The sequence below is a fragment of the Thrips palmi genome, unplaced genomic scaffold (assembly GCF_012932325.1).
Source record: "Thrips palmi isolate BJ-2018 unplaced genomic scaffold, TpBJ-2018v1 HiC_scaffold_2, whole genome shotgun sequence".
Taxonomy (NCBI): Eukaryota; Metazoa; Arthropoda; class Insecta; order Thysanoptera; family Thripidae; genus Thrips; species Thrips palmi.
Window position 1 is genome coordinate 2,303,784 of NW_023144629.1, and position 16,825 is coordinate 2,320,608.

Sequence of the window (16,825 nt, forward strand, 5' to 3'; positions counted from 1 at the left end):
GTTTGTAGTTTGTGTGAAGAGATTGTTTATGCGACTTGGGATAGTTGTGACACCTGTACAAGAAGAAATAAAATTACCTAACTGAGCTCACTATGTCAGATTTGAAATTCAAATCAGCTCAGAAGATTTCTCTTGGATATTAATAAAGAAATGGAAAATAATTTCTACGTTTGTGAGTTTCACTGATCCACCTGCCGCCCCGCACCGACTTGACTTGATAAAGCTGGGATCACAAAAGATCCTCTGCTCGGGTCTGCAGTCCGTAGGCAGAGCGTGAAACGCGCCAAGTCCAAACGAGAGACTTGGCCCGGGGTTGGGGTTGCCGCTGGGCGCCGCCAGGCCGCAGCACTGTCGGCGTTTTCGCGGGACGGGACCAGGGACGGGGGCGACGGGCTGGTGGGGAGGCAGACAAACTCTGCGCTGCTCGCAGCGATCGATGTAGCTGCTCGTGACAGGCCTGCATCCACACCAGCGACAGTTTTAACCTCGGACTGTGCGGCTGGCCGACGGCGTCACCGTTCCGCCTCCAGCAGGCACACTGCGTGAAGGGTTTGGCATCGAGCGACCGCCGTCCCGAAGCAGAAGGGACTTCCTCTCCGCAGCGCGCCAGCCATTCCCAACTCCAGTGTAGGATCGGGTTCCTGGCCCGCGCATCCAACAAGGCCAGCGCAACCTCGGTGTGGTGAGTCCTCGCTCTCGCTCTGGCCCCTCGCACAGCCAAAGCATTCCCCGCCTGCCTCGCCTCGGACCGCGGACTGTCCGCATAGAGCCGCGACGACGAGCCCCTCCACCTCCACCAGCGCGTCGGACGCCCGTCCCGCCAAAACAGCAGTCGTGCCTTCGTCCTTCGCGCGCAGGGCGGGTGTCCTTCACACTCCGCACAACAAAGACAAGTGAAGTAAATGAAAACGGAGTCGGATTTGGCATCCGAATGGCCCGACCGGTTCCTGCGTTGGAATTATGGATTCGCGGGAGGCGAGTTTCGTTCGAGTCATTCCACCGACGATCTGCAACACTGTTGTGGAAGGACTTTGCCACTCTAGAAACGCTGGACAGAATCAATACCCTAACTTCAACTTTACCACTCGTCCTTAGACGGGGCGAGCGGTTTCCGTGTCGGTCCACTCCCAACGCAAATCACATCGCCTCCTTTTCACACAGTGTGTGTGTGTGTGGGGGGGGGGCCTCTTCTGGACCCACTAGGTCCGCGAGGACTGAAGCGCTCTGAAAGTGACTCGACTGCTTCGCACTGCTTGCAGGTCTCGGGCCTGTCGGGGTGCATGGAGTGTTCGGTGTGCCTGGAGGTCCCCGAGAAGCGCATCCCCCAGCGCCACCTGAACGCCACGTGCCGGCCGCGCCACATCTATGCCACGTTCGTGGGCGCCTGCTCGTGCGCCATCGTGTGGTGCGTGTGGTGCGCCCGCAAGGCGTCCGACTACCGCCTCAAGCAGGCCATCAACTCCCCGGCCGCGGCCGAGTCCGATGACGACCAGGTACAGTGTGGTTTCGTCGCGGAGCGTGACACAGTGGGCCAGAAGACCGGTGGAGGCGGCCAAACTTCTAGACGCGTTTTGAGCTCTAGAGTCGCTAAATGGGACTCGAACCGAGCGTGTGACCCCACCAATGGATTGCTCTCCGAACGAGGAATCCATTGGTGGGGCCACACACACGATTCATGTCCTGCTTAGCGACTCTGGAGCTCAAAACGCGTCTAGAGTTTTGGCCGCCTCCACCGGTCTTCTGGCCCCCTGTGCGTGAGGGAGTGCGAGAGGGACAGCGTGCGATGTGTGCACCCTGCTGCAGGTGGAGATGGTGCCGTGCCCGATGTGCCGCGCCGCCGTGCACCCCACGCGCTTCATCACGCACCCCAAGCCGCTGAGCCCCGCCGAGCGCGCGCGCCTGGTGCGCGAGTACAAGCCGCCGCCGTGCTGGTTCATCTGGGGCAGCAACGTGTGCCGCTTCGGCCGGCTGTGCCGCAACAGCCACGCCGGCATCGACGGCCGGCCCGTGCAGTGCGGCAAGCCGCTGTCCAAGGAGGAGTGGCTGGCCCGCCTGCCCGAGCCCTTCTACATGCCGCCCTCCTTCCTGGACCGCGATGGCCGCGCCTGGTACTACACGGAGCGCCACGGCTACGTGCACATCGTGGACCCCCACAGCCCCCAGGTAACGTAAAGGCAACGAGGCGGCGCGCCGCACAGTGGGCCAGAAGACCAGTGGAGGCGGCCAAAACCCTCGACGCGTTTTGAGCTCCAGAGTCGCTAAATAGGACTCGAACCGAACGTGTGACCCCACCAATGGATTCCTCGTTCGGAGAACACAATCCATTGGTAGGGTCACACGTTCGGTTCGGGCCCTTTTTAGCGACTCTGGAGCTCTGCACGCGTCTAGAGTTTTGGCCGCCTCCACCGGTCGTCTGGCCCACTGTGCGCCTTGGCTAGCGCCCGCCGATCTCGGGGTGGGCAACCCGGCCGCGCCCCTGTCGGCGTGCTGCCTACCCTCGAGTGCGCGGGCGGCGGGCGATTGCGAGAGACACCGGTGACGTGACTCGTGAATGTGTCCTCTGTGTTGCAGGTGTGGGAGAAGCTGGACACCGCGGCGCGCTTCTCCCCGATGTCCGACAAGCACCCGAGGGACTTGTTCGGCTTCGGCGGCGCCACCTCGGGCGCCGTGGCGTCCGGCGCCGACGTGGGCGGCGCGGTGCCGCGGGCACAGCACTCGCAGCACCAGCGGGACAACGAGACCTGGCGCTGGGTCACGTGACGGAAGCGGGACTGCGAGCCTACACTGGGGCCTCGGCTCCTCTGCCCCAGTGGCCCTAGGCTCTGCCCGAGTGGCCCGAGGGAATGCCCGGACTAGAAGCAAAACGGCCTGCGTGGTCCGAAGCTCGTTCCGACTCGTGCTTTCGTCGCTCTGCCTCTCCCGCGCCGTCACACGAGTGCGAGAGAGACAGAGCGACGAAGCCTTGTTTGGCATCAGCCCGCAGGCCAGAGGCATGCTGTTGGGTTGGAGCCATCGCCACGGTGTGACTACGGTGTGCCTTTATTTTCTGTCTCCAGCTGCTCCGGGGGAACCCGGTGAGAGTTGTCTAGTAAGAACTATTCCGACGTCTCAACCCACGACAAATGAGTGTCGTACAAACGCCCCGTAGATGTCCGTAAATACTAGATTAATTTGATAGGACGTGTGTAGGACGGAGCCGGAAACTGACTTATTGTGAAAGCCCTTGTGGAAAAACAGTACGCAAGCACAGCGGTAGGAGGGCATCTCTCTGCAGGCTCAAGGAGGCAATCCAGTGTAATCGTGATTTGCTCTTAAGTTGTTGAAGAAGTGCCCCACCACTTTGTACTTTATTTTTCAAGTAGACTGATTCAGAAAATTCTCCACATCTTTACCTTTGACATATTAGGTAGACTCGGGATTATTTGGATGGCTATGAATTTTATGCATTTGTTGTCTACCATTCTCTTTCCATATGTTAGAAAGTCTGCTGGAGTAGCTCATTACACAACCAAGGAGATAGATTCAAGTATTTTCATTGAATTTTATTTAATATGTTGTAAGTGCTTTATTTAGATATGGGTGAGAGGAGAATGCATGATAGTTCAGTATTTTGTAATTTTATTTTATGGCAGAAAATATGACTGATCTTAAAAATATTCAAATACAAAAAGCACTCTGTTGTCTTGTCAAGTCTGAGTCAACATTAGCAATGAGTTGACAAATTATATTCTTGCCTAACATAGCTTAGGCTAAAATGAATAAAGAGAGATAAATCTCAACATTATCTGGCTTTGAATGACATATTGTATAAGTAGGAAATGGTTGAAAATGGAACACCAACTTCTTTGCACCTTCGTCCTTTATTTAAATCCAAAACACAGAGATTACAAGGACCTCTGAATAGTGTCAAATGAAGAAAAAAAAAGGCAAAACAATAAAAAAAATTCCAATTCTTATGATTTTAAATCCATTAAAATCAAACAGTCATTAAGGGGCGATTCAAATTCAACTTCGTTTGCAGGGCACATCACGGATGAAAGGGGTCAAACCTTTTTCATTACAGGGAACAATGGGTAGACGGGTCAGTACCTGTTTCTGAAAACAACTGAAACGGCTATGACACACTACACATATTTGATGTATCAGATCCTTTATTAGTCGGAGGAAGTTGCCTTAATTTTCGCCCGACCAACTTTGGCTTGAGGCACATTATTTCCACATCTGGAGATGTGGGAAGTAACTTTCTTTCATCATCAATTGGAATACTATTTTGTACATTAGTTACATTATCACAGACGTCAGTGGGACTTGAAACAGGCATGTCAGTGGCACTAGCACAAGAAAAAGTTGCTGCTTCCACACAGCCACTAGCTTTATTTTCAATACTTTTTATTACTAGTTCTATTCCTACTTGAGATTCAGCTTTCGAAACTTCTTCTTCCCTTTGGAGGATGGGGCTGTCAGCGATGCCTTCATCACCAGTTTCGATTTGTTCAGGTACAGTTTCATCACCATTCATCATGATTTCCACCACAGAACCAATGATTGGCGATGCCTAGTGATAAAAATACAAAACAAATTACTCTCAATTTTTTTTTCCAAATTATGTATTAAGTAAAATTCCACAGTTGAATCAAGCACCTGACGGTCGTTCAAACAGGCAGGGTGGTACAGCTTCTCCTCAAACAAAACACAGTCCTTTAGGTGCCACTCATCCTGATCTTCGTTAAAAAAATCATCAAACATATCACCACACATTTCACAAACTGTCCCTTGAGGGAAACCATGTGAGGGGACGCTGACAATCTCTGTTGGACTGTTGTCAAGCTCTAGAATAAAATGGTAAATAATAGAATATGTCACACAGTGCACAGCACCTTGGCAAAGTTCACAAAAGTTTCATACCTTTGCTAGTTGGACAATCCTCTATGTCCATAGTATCACTATGACCCTCAGACTGAACCCAACTCTGCTTCTCGCAGTACCAAGGTCTGGAAAGAGGAGTGTTTCTGACATTGTGATTTTTTTTGAAGTGCCAGTCCAAATGTTGCCTGTATGTGTCTGTCAACTCTGGAGGGAACCTGACACCACATGAGTTGCACTGAATACCCGAGTAGAGTATTTCAATCATGCCAGGCTGCTTCCTAGGAATGAAATATACTTTGTAAAAATAACAACTTATTTATTTCTTTAGGTCAAAATGGTTGCATTCTAATAAGGTCATACCTTTTTAGTGATGATAAGTCTTCAAAATTAACAATGTGAACTTCTACATCAGAGGATTGAACTTTCTCAGGGTCATTATTAAGTTGGCTCCTTGGTATCAAGAGACCAACATCACAAAGGCTTTGGAAGAGACTATGAATGTTAGTGTTTGGGTAATAGGCTGGAGGATCATTGCCTGAAAAGGGTAAAAAAAATCAAGCTTAGAAATTTTTAGCTGTCACTGAAGTGAAACATAATTGAATAAGTAAAAGGGGAATATTACAAACCAGGTAGATTAGACTTGTTTGATTCTCCAGATCTTGTGCTTGGTAGGGAACTAGTTTTGCGCTTTTTAGACCTATCACAGTTTCTTAATTTTGGTCTTCTTTTTTCTCTCTCTACAATGAAAACAACAAGGATGAGTAAAACTGCAATTGCTATCAAAATATCAAAAGTAAAAGCATACGAACCGAAAGAGTTGGATTCCATTGGTGAGACTTCAGGAGCATTAAAACTGAGCATGAATGGGTCATGACACAAACCTTGTGGAATAGTGTAAGGCCTGTTTCCTGTTTGAGCCATACTAGTAATGTTCACCTCTCCAGGAATGATATTACAAGGAAGGTGTGAAAGTTGAATGAGATGCTTTGCACCATTGACATTTAGCAGGAGAGGAGGCCCACCAAAATTTAAATCTACTGAGCAATCATTAATGAAGATGGTTTGAAGGGCATCAGCAAATTTCAAAACGTGTGGAACCCCATCAATGTCAAACCTGATAAAGGAAACAAAGACCATTTTATTGACTTTACTGACAAAGGAAAACACACTTTGAAATACTGACTAAACATACCTTTGGGGTTTGGCATGCAATAGAATGCGAATCTGAGTCAATGAGTCAATTGTAAGAATCACATGGCCTGCTACCAAGTCACGGCGAATGGAACCTAGCTGCACTAAGGGAGTAGCTTCTGAGAACAGCTGCACACTGAGAACTTCCCCAGAGGACAATTGTATTTGTTCTGGAGGAAAATTAAATTGGCATTGAAATGCTTCATCATTGACATAAAGTTCTCGTGTTGGTGCTCCAAAGTGAACCCTGAGGCAAAAAGGGCAAATGCAACTGTAAAATTTGCAGATTATTTTAGATGTAAATCTAGGTATTCAAGATGGAAAACTTACCGAAATATTTGATGTCCAATGTAAACTTTTGTTTCAGGTTGATCAAATGTGCTGCGAACAACGACCCCATTTATACTAAAAGAGGCTTCCCCTGGCCTAAACATTATTTCTCTGGGTATCGATTCACCAGAATCGATAACAGCAATTTCTCCATAAAATTGTACTTCTTTGGTTACATTGTCTACAAGAATAGTTTTCACAGTATCTTCGACAATTTTTCCTAGAACATAACTGCTTGCAGGAGGCAATGGAGGGGGAAGAATTGGCTGATGATTCACAAATTGATGACTGCTACTTGGCGGTTCCATTAACAACTTGTTCTCCGGACCATCTGTGTAAATAGGAGGCACATCCGTCAACAAAACCAACAAACAACAAACAAATGTGCCATCATATGATATTACATACATCCATGGTTATAATCTATTTCCTTTTGAAGTTTTATTTCCTGCTCCTTATTAGCAGTGGATTCCAAAATTAAAGCAGGAGAAATAGGCGTTGGAAGAAGTGGCTTTTTGTATCCTCTTGAATTGTGAGTTATGTTTTTCTTTTGACCAGGGGTACTGTTACAATAGAGCTCAGTCAATCAAATACTATCCATCAACACTAATAAAAAATTAAAAATATTGAAGACAATTATACTTACTTCAAAAAGTCAATTAGAGTTTTGGTTTGAGAGATGCAATCAGGCGGCACCTGTTTTTGTTCAGGCGATGTTGAGTGGCAAGGATTAAAATTGGACAAGGCCATGCATGGTTGGGGTGAAACACTGTTCCCCTTTGAAGAGAGAGCAGCTGATGTGCGGTTGGTTGCAGGGATCAGAGAGTCTGAATCATCACTACACATTGAATCTCTGCGTTCCTTTCCTTTGCACTGATTTATATCCTCATTTCTTCTCGGAGGAGAAGGTGTTGTCGAAGATTGGTTGCATTGGTCATCTTTTGACATAAACTTACATTCAGGTACTTTTTTGGAACAAATGTACTTGTACTTGTTTCTTTCATCTCTTTGTTTAAAATATTTATCATCATGACTCCTATTTTCAGACTTATTTCTAGGATACTTATGGCTACTTTTGTAAGACCTTCTTCTAAGATATCTCTCAGAATATCTCTCAGAATATCTTTCTGCCCTCCGAGATTCTTTGTTCTTTGGTGTTTCAATAGGATGCTTCTCAGTCTTTTGATTTTGTTTGGCTATCAGATCCGTGAGCAATTCCAAAAGTTCACCAGGTTTATCAAGAGATGGCGACACTGATGAGGTAGAAGACGGTTCAGGATATGTATCAACCTGTCAGACAGAGAATATCACTGATTGGAGGTATTTTTCACCGGATAAATCACAGCACCAAAAAGAGGAAGAGCACTTACTGTGGTTGAGTCCACTTGGCTCTCCAGGTCAATCGTGATGGGGGCTTCCGCACTTCCTTCAATCACCTCCTTACATAATGGGTTCTGTAAAGAGACAGTATCGGTAGCGAATTTGTTACAGGATAAGACCATTATCGCATCAGTCAATAGTCAATTTCAACCTCATTATTGGTTTCAGAGCCCTTTTCAACAAGCGCTCTCCTTTTTTCAAGTTCTCGCTGTTTCTTTTGAAGAAGTAACTGTTCGCGTAAAATTTCTGCCTCATCAATTTCATTATCAGGCTCCTGCACTGGATTAGTTTTAGCAGGCTCCTCTTGACTAGAATCTCTCCTTGGAATCTTCTAAAACCAAGAGACCAAATACATAGCACTTTTCTTAATGACACAGTTAATGAAGACAAGTAACTATGAAATTACCTGAGGCAAAAAATTGGGGTTTAGCAGTATTTTAATAGTAGTGTTCTTCAAAGTGTCAGAAGGCACTTCCCATTGCTGATCAAGAGTATGAACATGTACATCAAGTTTTGCCAAATCTGTTGGTGAAATAATTCCATTCCAAGTTTGTCTCAAAAAACCCATTAACTGCTGAGTAGATTTATCAACCTGGATCACAACAATATGTGGTAAGTTTTATTCAACTAAAATGAATTGCTTGACAGGAGAAGAGAGCCAATACCTACCTCTGCATAAATGTTAGCAAAGTTACTAACAAGAACAGGACTGAACAGGTCAATGTATTCCTTTCCCACATTTTTCATAATAGAGTCGATGAGGTACAGGATGGGGAGTTTTGTAAGACAAGAAGTCTAAACAAATATAAAATGAGTCATACAACTTAAAATGAAGAATACAATCTGGAAGCTTGCATATACCAACATGACATCCTGAGAAATTATGACTACTTTTGAAGGAGGTCTACCTTGATAAGTTGATCATGAACTGTTTGTACAATGGCCTCTGCTTGATATGAATTTTGTTGAGCAACCAGAGTTAAGAAATTAATGTGAGGCTTGCTGTTCACAGTTAGTTCTGCGAGGGAGCGTGAAAAGCTCTCCACAGCCGTCTTTGATTCCAATGACATTGCTCAGATTCCTGGAACAAAAATGAAACAATTGAACACATCATTTCTGAATATGATAAGAGAGGAGAGGAGAGAAAACCAAAACCAATCTGTCATACATGCCTTGGAAGCATAACCACATGTTCATGTAATATATTGAGTGAGACAGTTGAGAGTCAACTTATGATCCCTCGAAAAACAGTATCAGAAAAGAGAAAGAAGAGGAAAGAAAGCGAGGCAAATGCGATTTCATGTGAACTTTTCAAGGCAAAGTAAGCAAGGCACGCGTTCAGCCTATTCCAACCTTAGTGTCCACTCATTTTCTACCTCTGCTTTCCCCCGACGAGGCAGCGCAGCTACTCGCGGCGATGATTCGCTAATATGAAAAGCTCCAAACTGTTTTCGATTCCGATGAAGGGCTGACAATACAGGACGTTCATCGCAAGCAAGAACACGTCCATTCTCAGTCCGCACAAACCACAACAAACAGAAAAAGCCGGCAGGGCAACCGCGTTTCCAGTTTGCAGCCAGCTTCCCTGGCGCTCCTCATGTCAAACTATGAAAAATTTAGCTCGATGAAAGGAGAGTCGTCGAGGGAATTCCCGCTCAACCGCTGCGAGCAGGGAACGATCGGTATGGGCTTCGTGATAAACAGTTTCTAATTTCAAGCTCTTGAAACTAATTACCAAACTCGATTTACCCTTCAGCCACTGTTGGCTGTCCGGACAGCCTCGCGCAGGGGCTCCCGCGGGAAGTCACCTGGATATGGATTATCACGAGAGGGCGTAGCAGGGTAGGGGTGGGGGTGAGAAGGGTGGGGAGTCCAGAAACTGTTGTTATCGTCTGCATGACGGCCAGAAGTTTTTCCGAAACCCGCGATTCGTCGTAGGGCAGTTGCAACTTTGTTTCGTCGAGGTGCACTTTTGGTGCCGGAAAGCCAATGCAGTGCGATGAAGCCCGTTTCATCAAAAGGTATCGTTGGAATGGAGAGTTCATCGCCGAAAAATGACTTAGCATGTGTCAAGGTTATAGCTTTTATCCTTTGACAGCTCCCAAACAAGTTCTTTGAACCTGGATATTTTGTCTTTTTAATGTGATTTAAATTTCAATCTTCCCTTGTAATTGACTTATGTTGGAGACTCCTTCGTAGTTCATGTTATTTTACTGTTTGTCATTAATCAACGTTCTGTTCTGTTCCTCAGAAAAATCCGAGCTGGAGCGATTGATGTCCATCCCACTGAGACTGCGCTTGTGGTCAGTTACCAACTCGAAGCCTTCATCCTTGGAGAGCTTGGGGACCCCATGCTTGGAGATAAGAAGGTATCTTCAAAGTTTACATGTTGACCACACTATGGCCGTCTTCGGACACACATTTGTAGTCAATGAGCTTTTACTTCATCCCAATTTGCCAAATATTTTATTTTATGACAACAGGAATGCCAGAAGATTATACGCTTAAAGAGCTTAAATCCGGATACAGACTGTGCTGCTCTTGCTAAAGAGGTTGTAGAAAAATGCAGTCTTATTCATTCATCGAAAATTGCAGAAGTCGAACACCTTATCTATTACCTTCAAAATCGTAAAGAAAATCCATTTAATGGTAAGGAGTTAAAATTTCTTGCAGATGCTTTTACTTTATAAGATTTGTGCTCACGTTATTGCCATTTTACTATTTATAGATCGAGTTGAAAGTCCACTGCAGGGCTCAATATACTCAGGAACTGAGAGCCCCTCCTCCATAGAAATGATAGGTCTGTAACTTAAGTGTTCTTCTTTCCTGTTTCATTAATTTTTTAACAAGTGTGACAGCTTAAATATTATTTTAACATTTAGAAAATTTTTTAAGTGTTCATTGCTTTTCCAGGTAATGCTTCTGCTGAGAGAGCAACAATTGCTAATATAGAATCATATGTGGAATTATTGTATGAAGATATGGCAGAGAAAGTAAGAGGCTCAGGATTAATTCTGGAACTTGCAAAGGACCCCAATAATTTAGAAGACCTGGCTAAGAATGGTTAGTTATTCAAACACTTGTATTGCAGTACTAATTACCTAAATTACCTAAATAACATAATGGTTTTCTTTTTATCTTTATAGAGTCTTTACTGAGTGCTCTGTCAAGAGTTTTGCGAGAAGACTGGAGAAAAAGCATGGAATTGAGCACTAATATAGTTTATGTCTTCTTCTGTTTTTCTACTTTTTCTCAATTTCACTCTTTGGTTCTGCAGTACAAGGTGCAGTATATAGTTGAAAGAATATATGTGATATTATAGAGCAGTGTTTCACATTCTTTTTCCATCTTAGATTGGATCATTATGCATGGAAATAGTTGACTTTGAACTTAAACGGTACGAGCAATGGAAGGCTGACTTGGAAAGTTGCCGTGGGCAATATGAGCCAAATAATGGTATACCAAGATCCGAAGATTCAATCAAAAATAACATTCCACCCTCTCAAGTAGCTGAACACAGAAGGTAATTGTTTTGGCTCTCTTCTATTTCCCCCTTTTCATTTTCTCCTATCTTTTAATTTGTTTCATTTTTAAGGTCTGGTGCATTTGGACACAGTCACATTCCAGTAAGTCGGAGACACAATGACCCGTCGCCAAGTCCTAGTGGAGGAGATGAAGACAGTAAAAAGAAGCGGGTAAGTCGACTGACTATTTTTTCAGAGATCTGTATAAACTTATTTCATGAAATTAATCATTTCAAATTTTCAACAACAGCATAGCTTGCTAGCTCCTGGGGAGATACTAAAGCGACATGTGGAAGCAGCAACATCAAGTGGTGATGGAGGTAAAAGGAATAGCATGGTCAAATCTCCTTCCTATGGTATGGTTCGTTCTCCTTCGACAGACGATGGTAGGAGATCTGCCAATTCTATGAGTGTCAGCAGGTCAGTTACAGTTAGCAAATGATTTTTCTTTCCAATGGTCAAGTAATAGTTTAAACAGGTGTTTTTCATGGTTTGTAGGACAATGACTGACAGCTGTGGAAGTGTGGGCAGTATGGAAAATGAACCACGGAAAGACAGTGGAACGAAGCAGAGGGAGGAGTTTGACAAGACAGCCAGAAAGTTTCGCACTCTCATTAAGAAACAAGACCAGCTTCTCAGAGTCTGCATATATTTGCTCTTGAATATAGCAGAAAACCAACGTGTTGAAGATAAAATGCGCAAGAAAAATGTAGTGGGAGTTTTGACAAAAACTTTGGAGCGTACCACACCAGAGCTTTTAGTTCTTGCCGTGACTTTTCTTAAAAAGCTATCTCTTTTCAAAGAAAATAAAGATGTGATGGTAAGTCTTTAAGAAGTTTTTTTTGTTAAAAATGGAATCTCACTTATGTAAACAATTCATTGCTGTCTTGACTTTTCAGGCTGAACTTAATATAATTGACAAACTTCAAAGAGTGCTCCAGATGGGCAATGCAGAGCTTGATCATGTTACTTTAAAGCTCCTCTTCAACTTGTCATTTGATACTCGCCTGCGCGAACGTATGGTGCGGGCAGGATACTTACCTAAACTTGTTGGAATGCTATGTATGTGCACAGAATATTTTGTCGACATTTTATTTGCATTATTGTGTCTTGTAATTCATATAGATTATAAATTTTCTTTTTGTACAGCTGAAAAACAGCATCAATCAACAGTGCTGAAAATATTGTACAACCTGAGTATGGATGATAGGGTCAAATCTATGTTCACTTATACTGACTGTGTCAATGCAGTAAGTTAAGCTTCTACCTGAGAAAAACCTTCTCTCATGGTTTCTACTTCCTTAGAAAAATCCTTTTGAACTCATTCCTGTTTTTCCTTTGATTTTGATTGAAGGTTGTGGGAATGGCTTTGGAGCACGGCAAGGATCAAGTGGATCTTGTAGTTGTGGCCCTTGCTATTAATCTGGCACTTAACAAACGGAATGCCGAAATAATGGTGGAAGGAGGAAGATTGCAGCTTCTAATGGACCAAGCATTCAGAAATCTAGACTCTCTTTTAATGAAAGTTGTTCGAAACATTTCACAGCATGATTCTTGCAAATTGCTGTTTGTGGTAAGTAAATGGTCATCTGTGCCACATAAACGTTTCAACTTGCCAACTGCATTGAAAATTGATGAATTTTTTTTAGGAGTTCATTGGCGATTTGGCAAAAGTCTTAACCCAGTGCACTGATAAAGAGTTCCTTCTGGAGTGCTTGGGTGTCATGGCTAATTTGACTCTGCCTGATCTGGACTATTCTCAAGTGCTTCAGCAATTTCGCCTCATACCATGGCTACGAGCTCACCTTGTTCCTGGTATGTTTTGTTGTCAGTTAGTCTTCAATATCAGCAGCAATACCTTGCACAAATTTTACTTGAATTTTCCCCTTGTTATGTTTATAGGCAAGTCAGAAGATGATCTTGTGTTGGAAGTAGTCATGCTGCTAGGTACTGTAGCAGCTGATGAGAACTGTGCTTCAGTCCTTTGCAAAGCTGATCTCCTGCTCTCTCTCATCGAACTTTTGAAAGGTGACTTTAAATATATCTTATTATTTTGAAGTTTTTATGTGCGCCTTGTAAAAGGGGAATTTAATTTGATATTTCTATTTTCAGCCAAACAAGAAGATGATGAGATGGTGCTACAAATTGTTTTTGTTTTCTACCAAATGGCTCGCCACCACTTGACAAGAGAATACCTAATAAAGGAAACAGGTACAGTATTTATCTTTTTTGAAACCTATTTAAAACTTCATTTGTCCTTTCATCTCAATTTTCGCTTTCTTGAATTTTTCAGAGGCTCCTGCCTATCTAATAGATTTAATGCATGATAAAAACAGTGAAATCCGAAAGCTTTGTGATGCCTGTTTGGACGTGATAAAAGTATGTAACACAATTCTGTTTGATTCTATGACAGTTAAACTTGAGACAGATTTTGTAGAATGTAATGCTATGTTATTTTATTCCAGGAATGTAATGAGGATTGGGCGTCTCGAATAAAACTCGAAAAGTTTCGTTGGCATAATTCTCAATGGCTTGAAATGGTGGAGTCGCAAGCTCTTGACACATCTGGTTATGGGCAGCTGGGAGATGATGGCGATCCCTTACCTGCATTCCTGAGCAGTGACATGCTAACACATTCGTTGCTATTCCCTGCTGGTAAAGCCAATAATTGGTTTTAATGAGTCATCTTTATTCCATTTGAGACCAAAGCTCAAACACCCACATCTTGTGTTTCAGGTTCCCATGTGTCTCTGGATGACTTGGATGACATCGAAATTGTTTCTAACAATACTCTCTCAGATGGTGAAAGTCGCCCTGGCAGCAGGTAAAGGAGGACACTTTATTATAAAAATCTGTGAGCTTACTGTGATATGCACTACCAACTTTGTGAAATGTAAATTGCTTAATTTTAAGGGATGGTGCCTTAGATGAGTTCGGAAGTCCAAAGAAGAATCCTAAAGTCAACACAAATGGTACATTTAACAATATGATCATCACTACCGGTGATTAAATAGTTGAAGAAAACATTATTATGTTTCCACTAGTCACTTGTTTATCTAGTCGCTTTGTGTCCACCTGAATAATTCTTGAAACATTCCAATAATTTCACTATTGTTAGATGTAATGTTGCTTCAAACACACTACAGATCAATTGTGTGAAATTAAGCTTTGTGATCTAAGCTCAGTGCTGTTTTTTATGCATTATTATGAATTTTAAAACCATGTCTTTGCACTTTTGTAAATCAGGATCTATTCTAATTGTAAATTGAAAATTCAAATTGTTTATGACCTTACCAGTGGAAGGGATAGACTACTGTTGCAGCTACAGTCCTTTGCACATCAAGCTTCCATGGTATCTTATGTAATATAGGTTTTGTACAAGTTTTACAAGTGTCCTTTAATGTTTCAGTATTTCTAAAGCTTTAATTTATTTTTATGTCTTGTTGGCTGCAGTTGAGTTAGAGTGATGCACATTGTGAACTTTTTTAATTCGAATTAAATGTACTATGCTTTATTTGTGTAAACTTTCATTCTCCTTATTTCCATATTACATATACAAAGGAACATAAATAATTGCAACTTGAGTTGATAGGTCATGTTGTAGCCATTGACCTAAAAACAAGAAATAAAATACTCTTGCCTTATTTATTTGGTACTTTGCCAAGCATGGTCACAAGAAAATAATAACCACTACTTACTAGTTTGCTATCTTTGTAGCTCCATAAAACTAGAACAGTTTGGCAGTAACGAACTCTATTCCAAAGCGCTCCGCATATGAAACGTATACCACAATCTACGAAACGAATCCATCTGATACACTCAGATCCTGATCAGCGTTTTAGTGGATGTGGTTTTCAATGGGGATGAAAAGTTAAAATGAGGGGCAGACCTGGCATGGGCTCCAGCGCACTGCCCACATATCACACGAGAACTCTGAACAATATCACACGACCGCGCACCGCAGCCAACCAAAGTATGGCATCATAACCGTAGATTCGAATCCCAGAAGAAAGCTGAGATAATTTCTCGCTTCGCCACCGGGAAACTCACTCACACACACGCACACCCTTTATGGCAAGTTGGTGTCATTTGGCATTCCCCCCGTGGCCCGGCGCTCGTCCAGTCCTGTCGAGCGGCCGGCGGGGACAGGCGGGGACAGGCCTGGACCGGGCCTTGGACACGCGGACGGCACAGGCCACTCCACGCGTGAGATCTCGGCCGCATAAACACATCACAGTCAGGCAGAGGCAGCTCTGGTCTCTAGTCGAAGCACAGCACCGGGGGCCTCTCCCCTCAGCCGGCGGTGGTGACGCACAGCCCCGGGTAGGTGGGCGAGCAGGCGGCCGGGCAGGCCGAGCAGGCGGCGCCGGGGGTGTAGACGCGGCCGCCGGGCACGTTGCCGCTGGGGCCGTAGTTGCAGACCAGCACCTCGGTGAGCACGCCCACGGACGAGTACCGCGACCGGCCGCACCCCAGCAGCCACGTGTCGGCCCACGCCAGCTGCGTGAAGGCGGCCGTGGTGGGCGCGAACCTGGATGCAGCCACACGGGGAAAAACATGAGCAACGAGGCCTCTTGGACTGTCTCTCTCGCACTCGCACGGGGCGCTCCTTGAGTGCGAGAGAGACAGACTCGCAAAGGGAGCCAAAGGGACGTACGTGAAGGCCTCGACGAGCGAGGTGAGGTTGGCCTGCTGCCGCTCGTTGAACCAGCCCTCCACTCTGCCCTCGGGCGCGGGGAACAGCTGCGGGTCCTGGCTGTACCAGATGGCCATGCTCTGTCCGAGCCGGAAGGCGTCTGCAGCGCAACAACAACAACAATCAACAGCAATAGTGGCAACAAGGGCGGGAAAGGGGGAAGAGTGGGCAACATCAACCTCCCTCTGCAGCCCTCTGCACGTGCAATGCGTGAAAGAACAAACCGTACCAGTCTTGGCGCACTCGTCGTAGCCGAAGGAGCACTGGTCGGCCCACCGCTGGGCCAGACCGGCCACCTCGTCGCTCCAGGTCTGCGAACAAAGAGGGAAGCGGGGCTCAGTCGCTCTGTCTCGCTCGCACCCGCATGGACTGCCGCCGGAGTGCGAGAGAGAGAGAGAGAGAGAGAGAGAGAGAGAGAGAGAGAGAGAGAGAGAGAGAGAGAGAGAGAGAGAGGGGGGGGGCGCGGAATCGCTCCGCTGCTGAAGCGGGCAGCGCCCCGAGCGCCTGCGGACGAGAGGGTAGGCCACCCTGCGCAACTCCGGCGCGCGGCGGCACAGGCTATCCCGCGATCCGCAGGCGCTCCGCGCGGGAACTCTGAGAGGAAACGGGGGCTCACCATCTGCAGCATGGAGGCGGCGGCGGGCAGGCCGGGCACCACGCCGGACGCGATCTGCGACCGGTACACGTTGTGGCGGTGCAGGATGGCGCCCTTCTCGGCCTGCGACAGCGGCGCCGCCTGGTGGTTGATGCAGGCGGGGCCCGGGGCGGCGGGCCGCGGGCAGGCGGGGCTGGCGGCGGCGGCGGCCTCGCCGAGCCGGCTGCCGAGCGCCTCGCCCTC

The 16,825-nt window shown here is 45.6% G+C and overlaps 4 protein-coding genes across 7 annotated transcripts; 2 read left to right on the plus strand and 2 right to left on the minus strand.

Moving 5' to 3' along the window:
* The first annotated feature begins 400 nt into the window (after nucleotides 1–400).
* Nucleotides 401–3,784, plus strand: LOC117647098. The gene is made up of 4 exons (XM_034388617.1): nucleotides 401–682; nucleotides 1,260–1,493; nucleotides 1,804–2,163; nucleotides 2,572–3,784. The coding sequence occupies exons 2-4, from the start codon at nucleotides 1,281–1,283 to the stop codon at nucleotides 2,758–2,760; spliced, it is 762 nt and encodes a 253-aa protein (XP_034244508.1). The 5' UTR covers nucleotides 401–682; nucleotides 1,260–1,280; the 3' UTR covers nucleotides 2,761–3,784.
* A 57-nt stretch (nucleotides 3,785–3,841) lies between these two features.
* Nucleotides 3,842–9,348, minus strand: LOC117647097. Of its 3 annotated transcripts, none has more exons than XM_034388614.1 (16): nucleotides 9,144–9,348; nucleotides 8,676–8,848; nucleotides 8,437–8,562; nucleotides 8,174–8,359; nucleotides 7,919–8,098; nucleotides 7,758–7,841; nucleotides 7,034–7,677; nucleotides 6,796–6,950; nucleotides 6,388–6,718; nucleotides 6,059–6,304; nucleotides 5,676–5,980; nucleotides 5,493–5,603; nucleotides 5,227–5,401; nucleotides 4,906–5,144; nucleotides 4,642–4,829; nucleotides 3,842–4,555 (listed from the first exon to the last, which is right to left on the minus strand). In XM_034388614.1, the coding sequence occupies exons 2-16, from the start codon at nucleotides 8,835–8,837 to the stop codon at nucleotides 4,115–4,117; spliced, it is 3,573 nt and encodes a 1,190-aa protein (XP_034244505.1). In that variant the 5' UTR covers nucleotides 8,838–8,848; nucleotides 9,144–9,348; the 3' UTR covers nucleotides 3,842–4,114. The 3 variants fall into 3 exon arrangements, with proteins under 3 accessions (XP_034244505.1, XP_034244506.1, XP_034244507.1); XM_034388615.1 differs by having other exon boundaries at nucleotides 9,121–9,348; XM_034388616.1 differs by lacking the exon at nucleotides 9,144–9,348 and adding an exon at nucleotides 8,940–9,066.
* A 288-nt stretch (nucleotides 9,349–9,636) lies between these two features.
* LOC117647157 (kinesin-associated protein 3) lies at nucleotides 9,637–14,805 on the plus strand. Of its 2 annotated transcripts, XM_034388727.1 has the most exons (20): nucleotides 9,637–9,788; nucleotides 10,019–10,136; nucleotides 10,251–10,416; nucleotides 10,496–10,567; nucleotides 10,681–10,830; nucleotides 10,914–11,050; nucleotides 11,121–11,290; nucleotides 11,363–11,462; nucleotides 11,542–11,711; nucleotides 11,790–12,111; nucleotides 12,191–12,353; nucleotides 12,441–12,541; nucleotides 12,646–12,864; nucleotides 12,941–13,106; nucleotides 13,194–13,319; nucleotides 13,404–13,502; nucleotides 13,585–13,670; nucleotides 13,757–13,946; nucleotides 14,028–14,115; nucleotides 14,205–14,805. In XM_034388727.1, exons 1-20 carry the CDS (start codon nucleotides 9,757–9,759, stop codon nucleotides 14,299–14,301), a joined length of 2,772 nt encoding a protein of 923 aa, XP_034244618.1. In that variant the 5' UTR covers nucleotides 9,637–9,756; the 3' UTR covers nucleotides 14,302–14,805. The 2 variants fall into 2 exon arrangements, with proteins under 2 accessions (XP_034244618.1, XP_034244617.1); XM_034388726.1 differs by having other exon boundaries at nucleotides 12,941–13,319.
* A 117-nt stretch (nucleotides 14,806–14,922) lies between these two features.
* On the minus strand, nucleotides 14,923–16,718 carry LOC117647158 (CRISP/Allergen/PR-1-like). Its single transcript, XM_034388728.1, has 4 exons — nucleotides 16,604–16,718; nucleotides 16,217–16,298; nucleotides 15,949–16,087; nucleotides 14,923–15,822 (listed from the first exon to the last, which is right to left on the minus strand). The coding sequence occupies exons 1-4, from the start codon at nucleotides 16,613–16,615 to the stop codon at nucleotides 15,585–15,587; spliced, it is 471 nt and encodes a 156-aa protein (XP_034244619.1). The 5' UTR covers nucleotides 16,616–16,718; the 3' UTR covers nucleotides 14,923–15,584.
* Nucleotides 16,719–16,825: the final 107 nt, after the last annotated feature.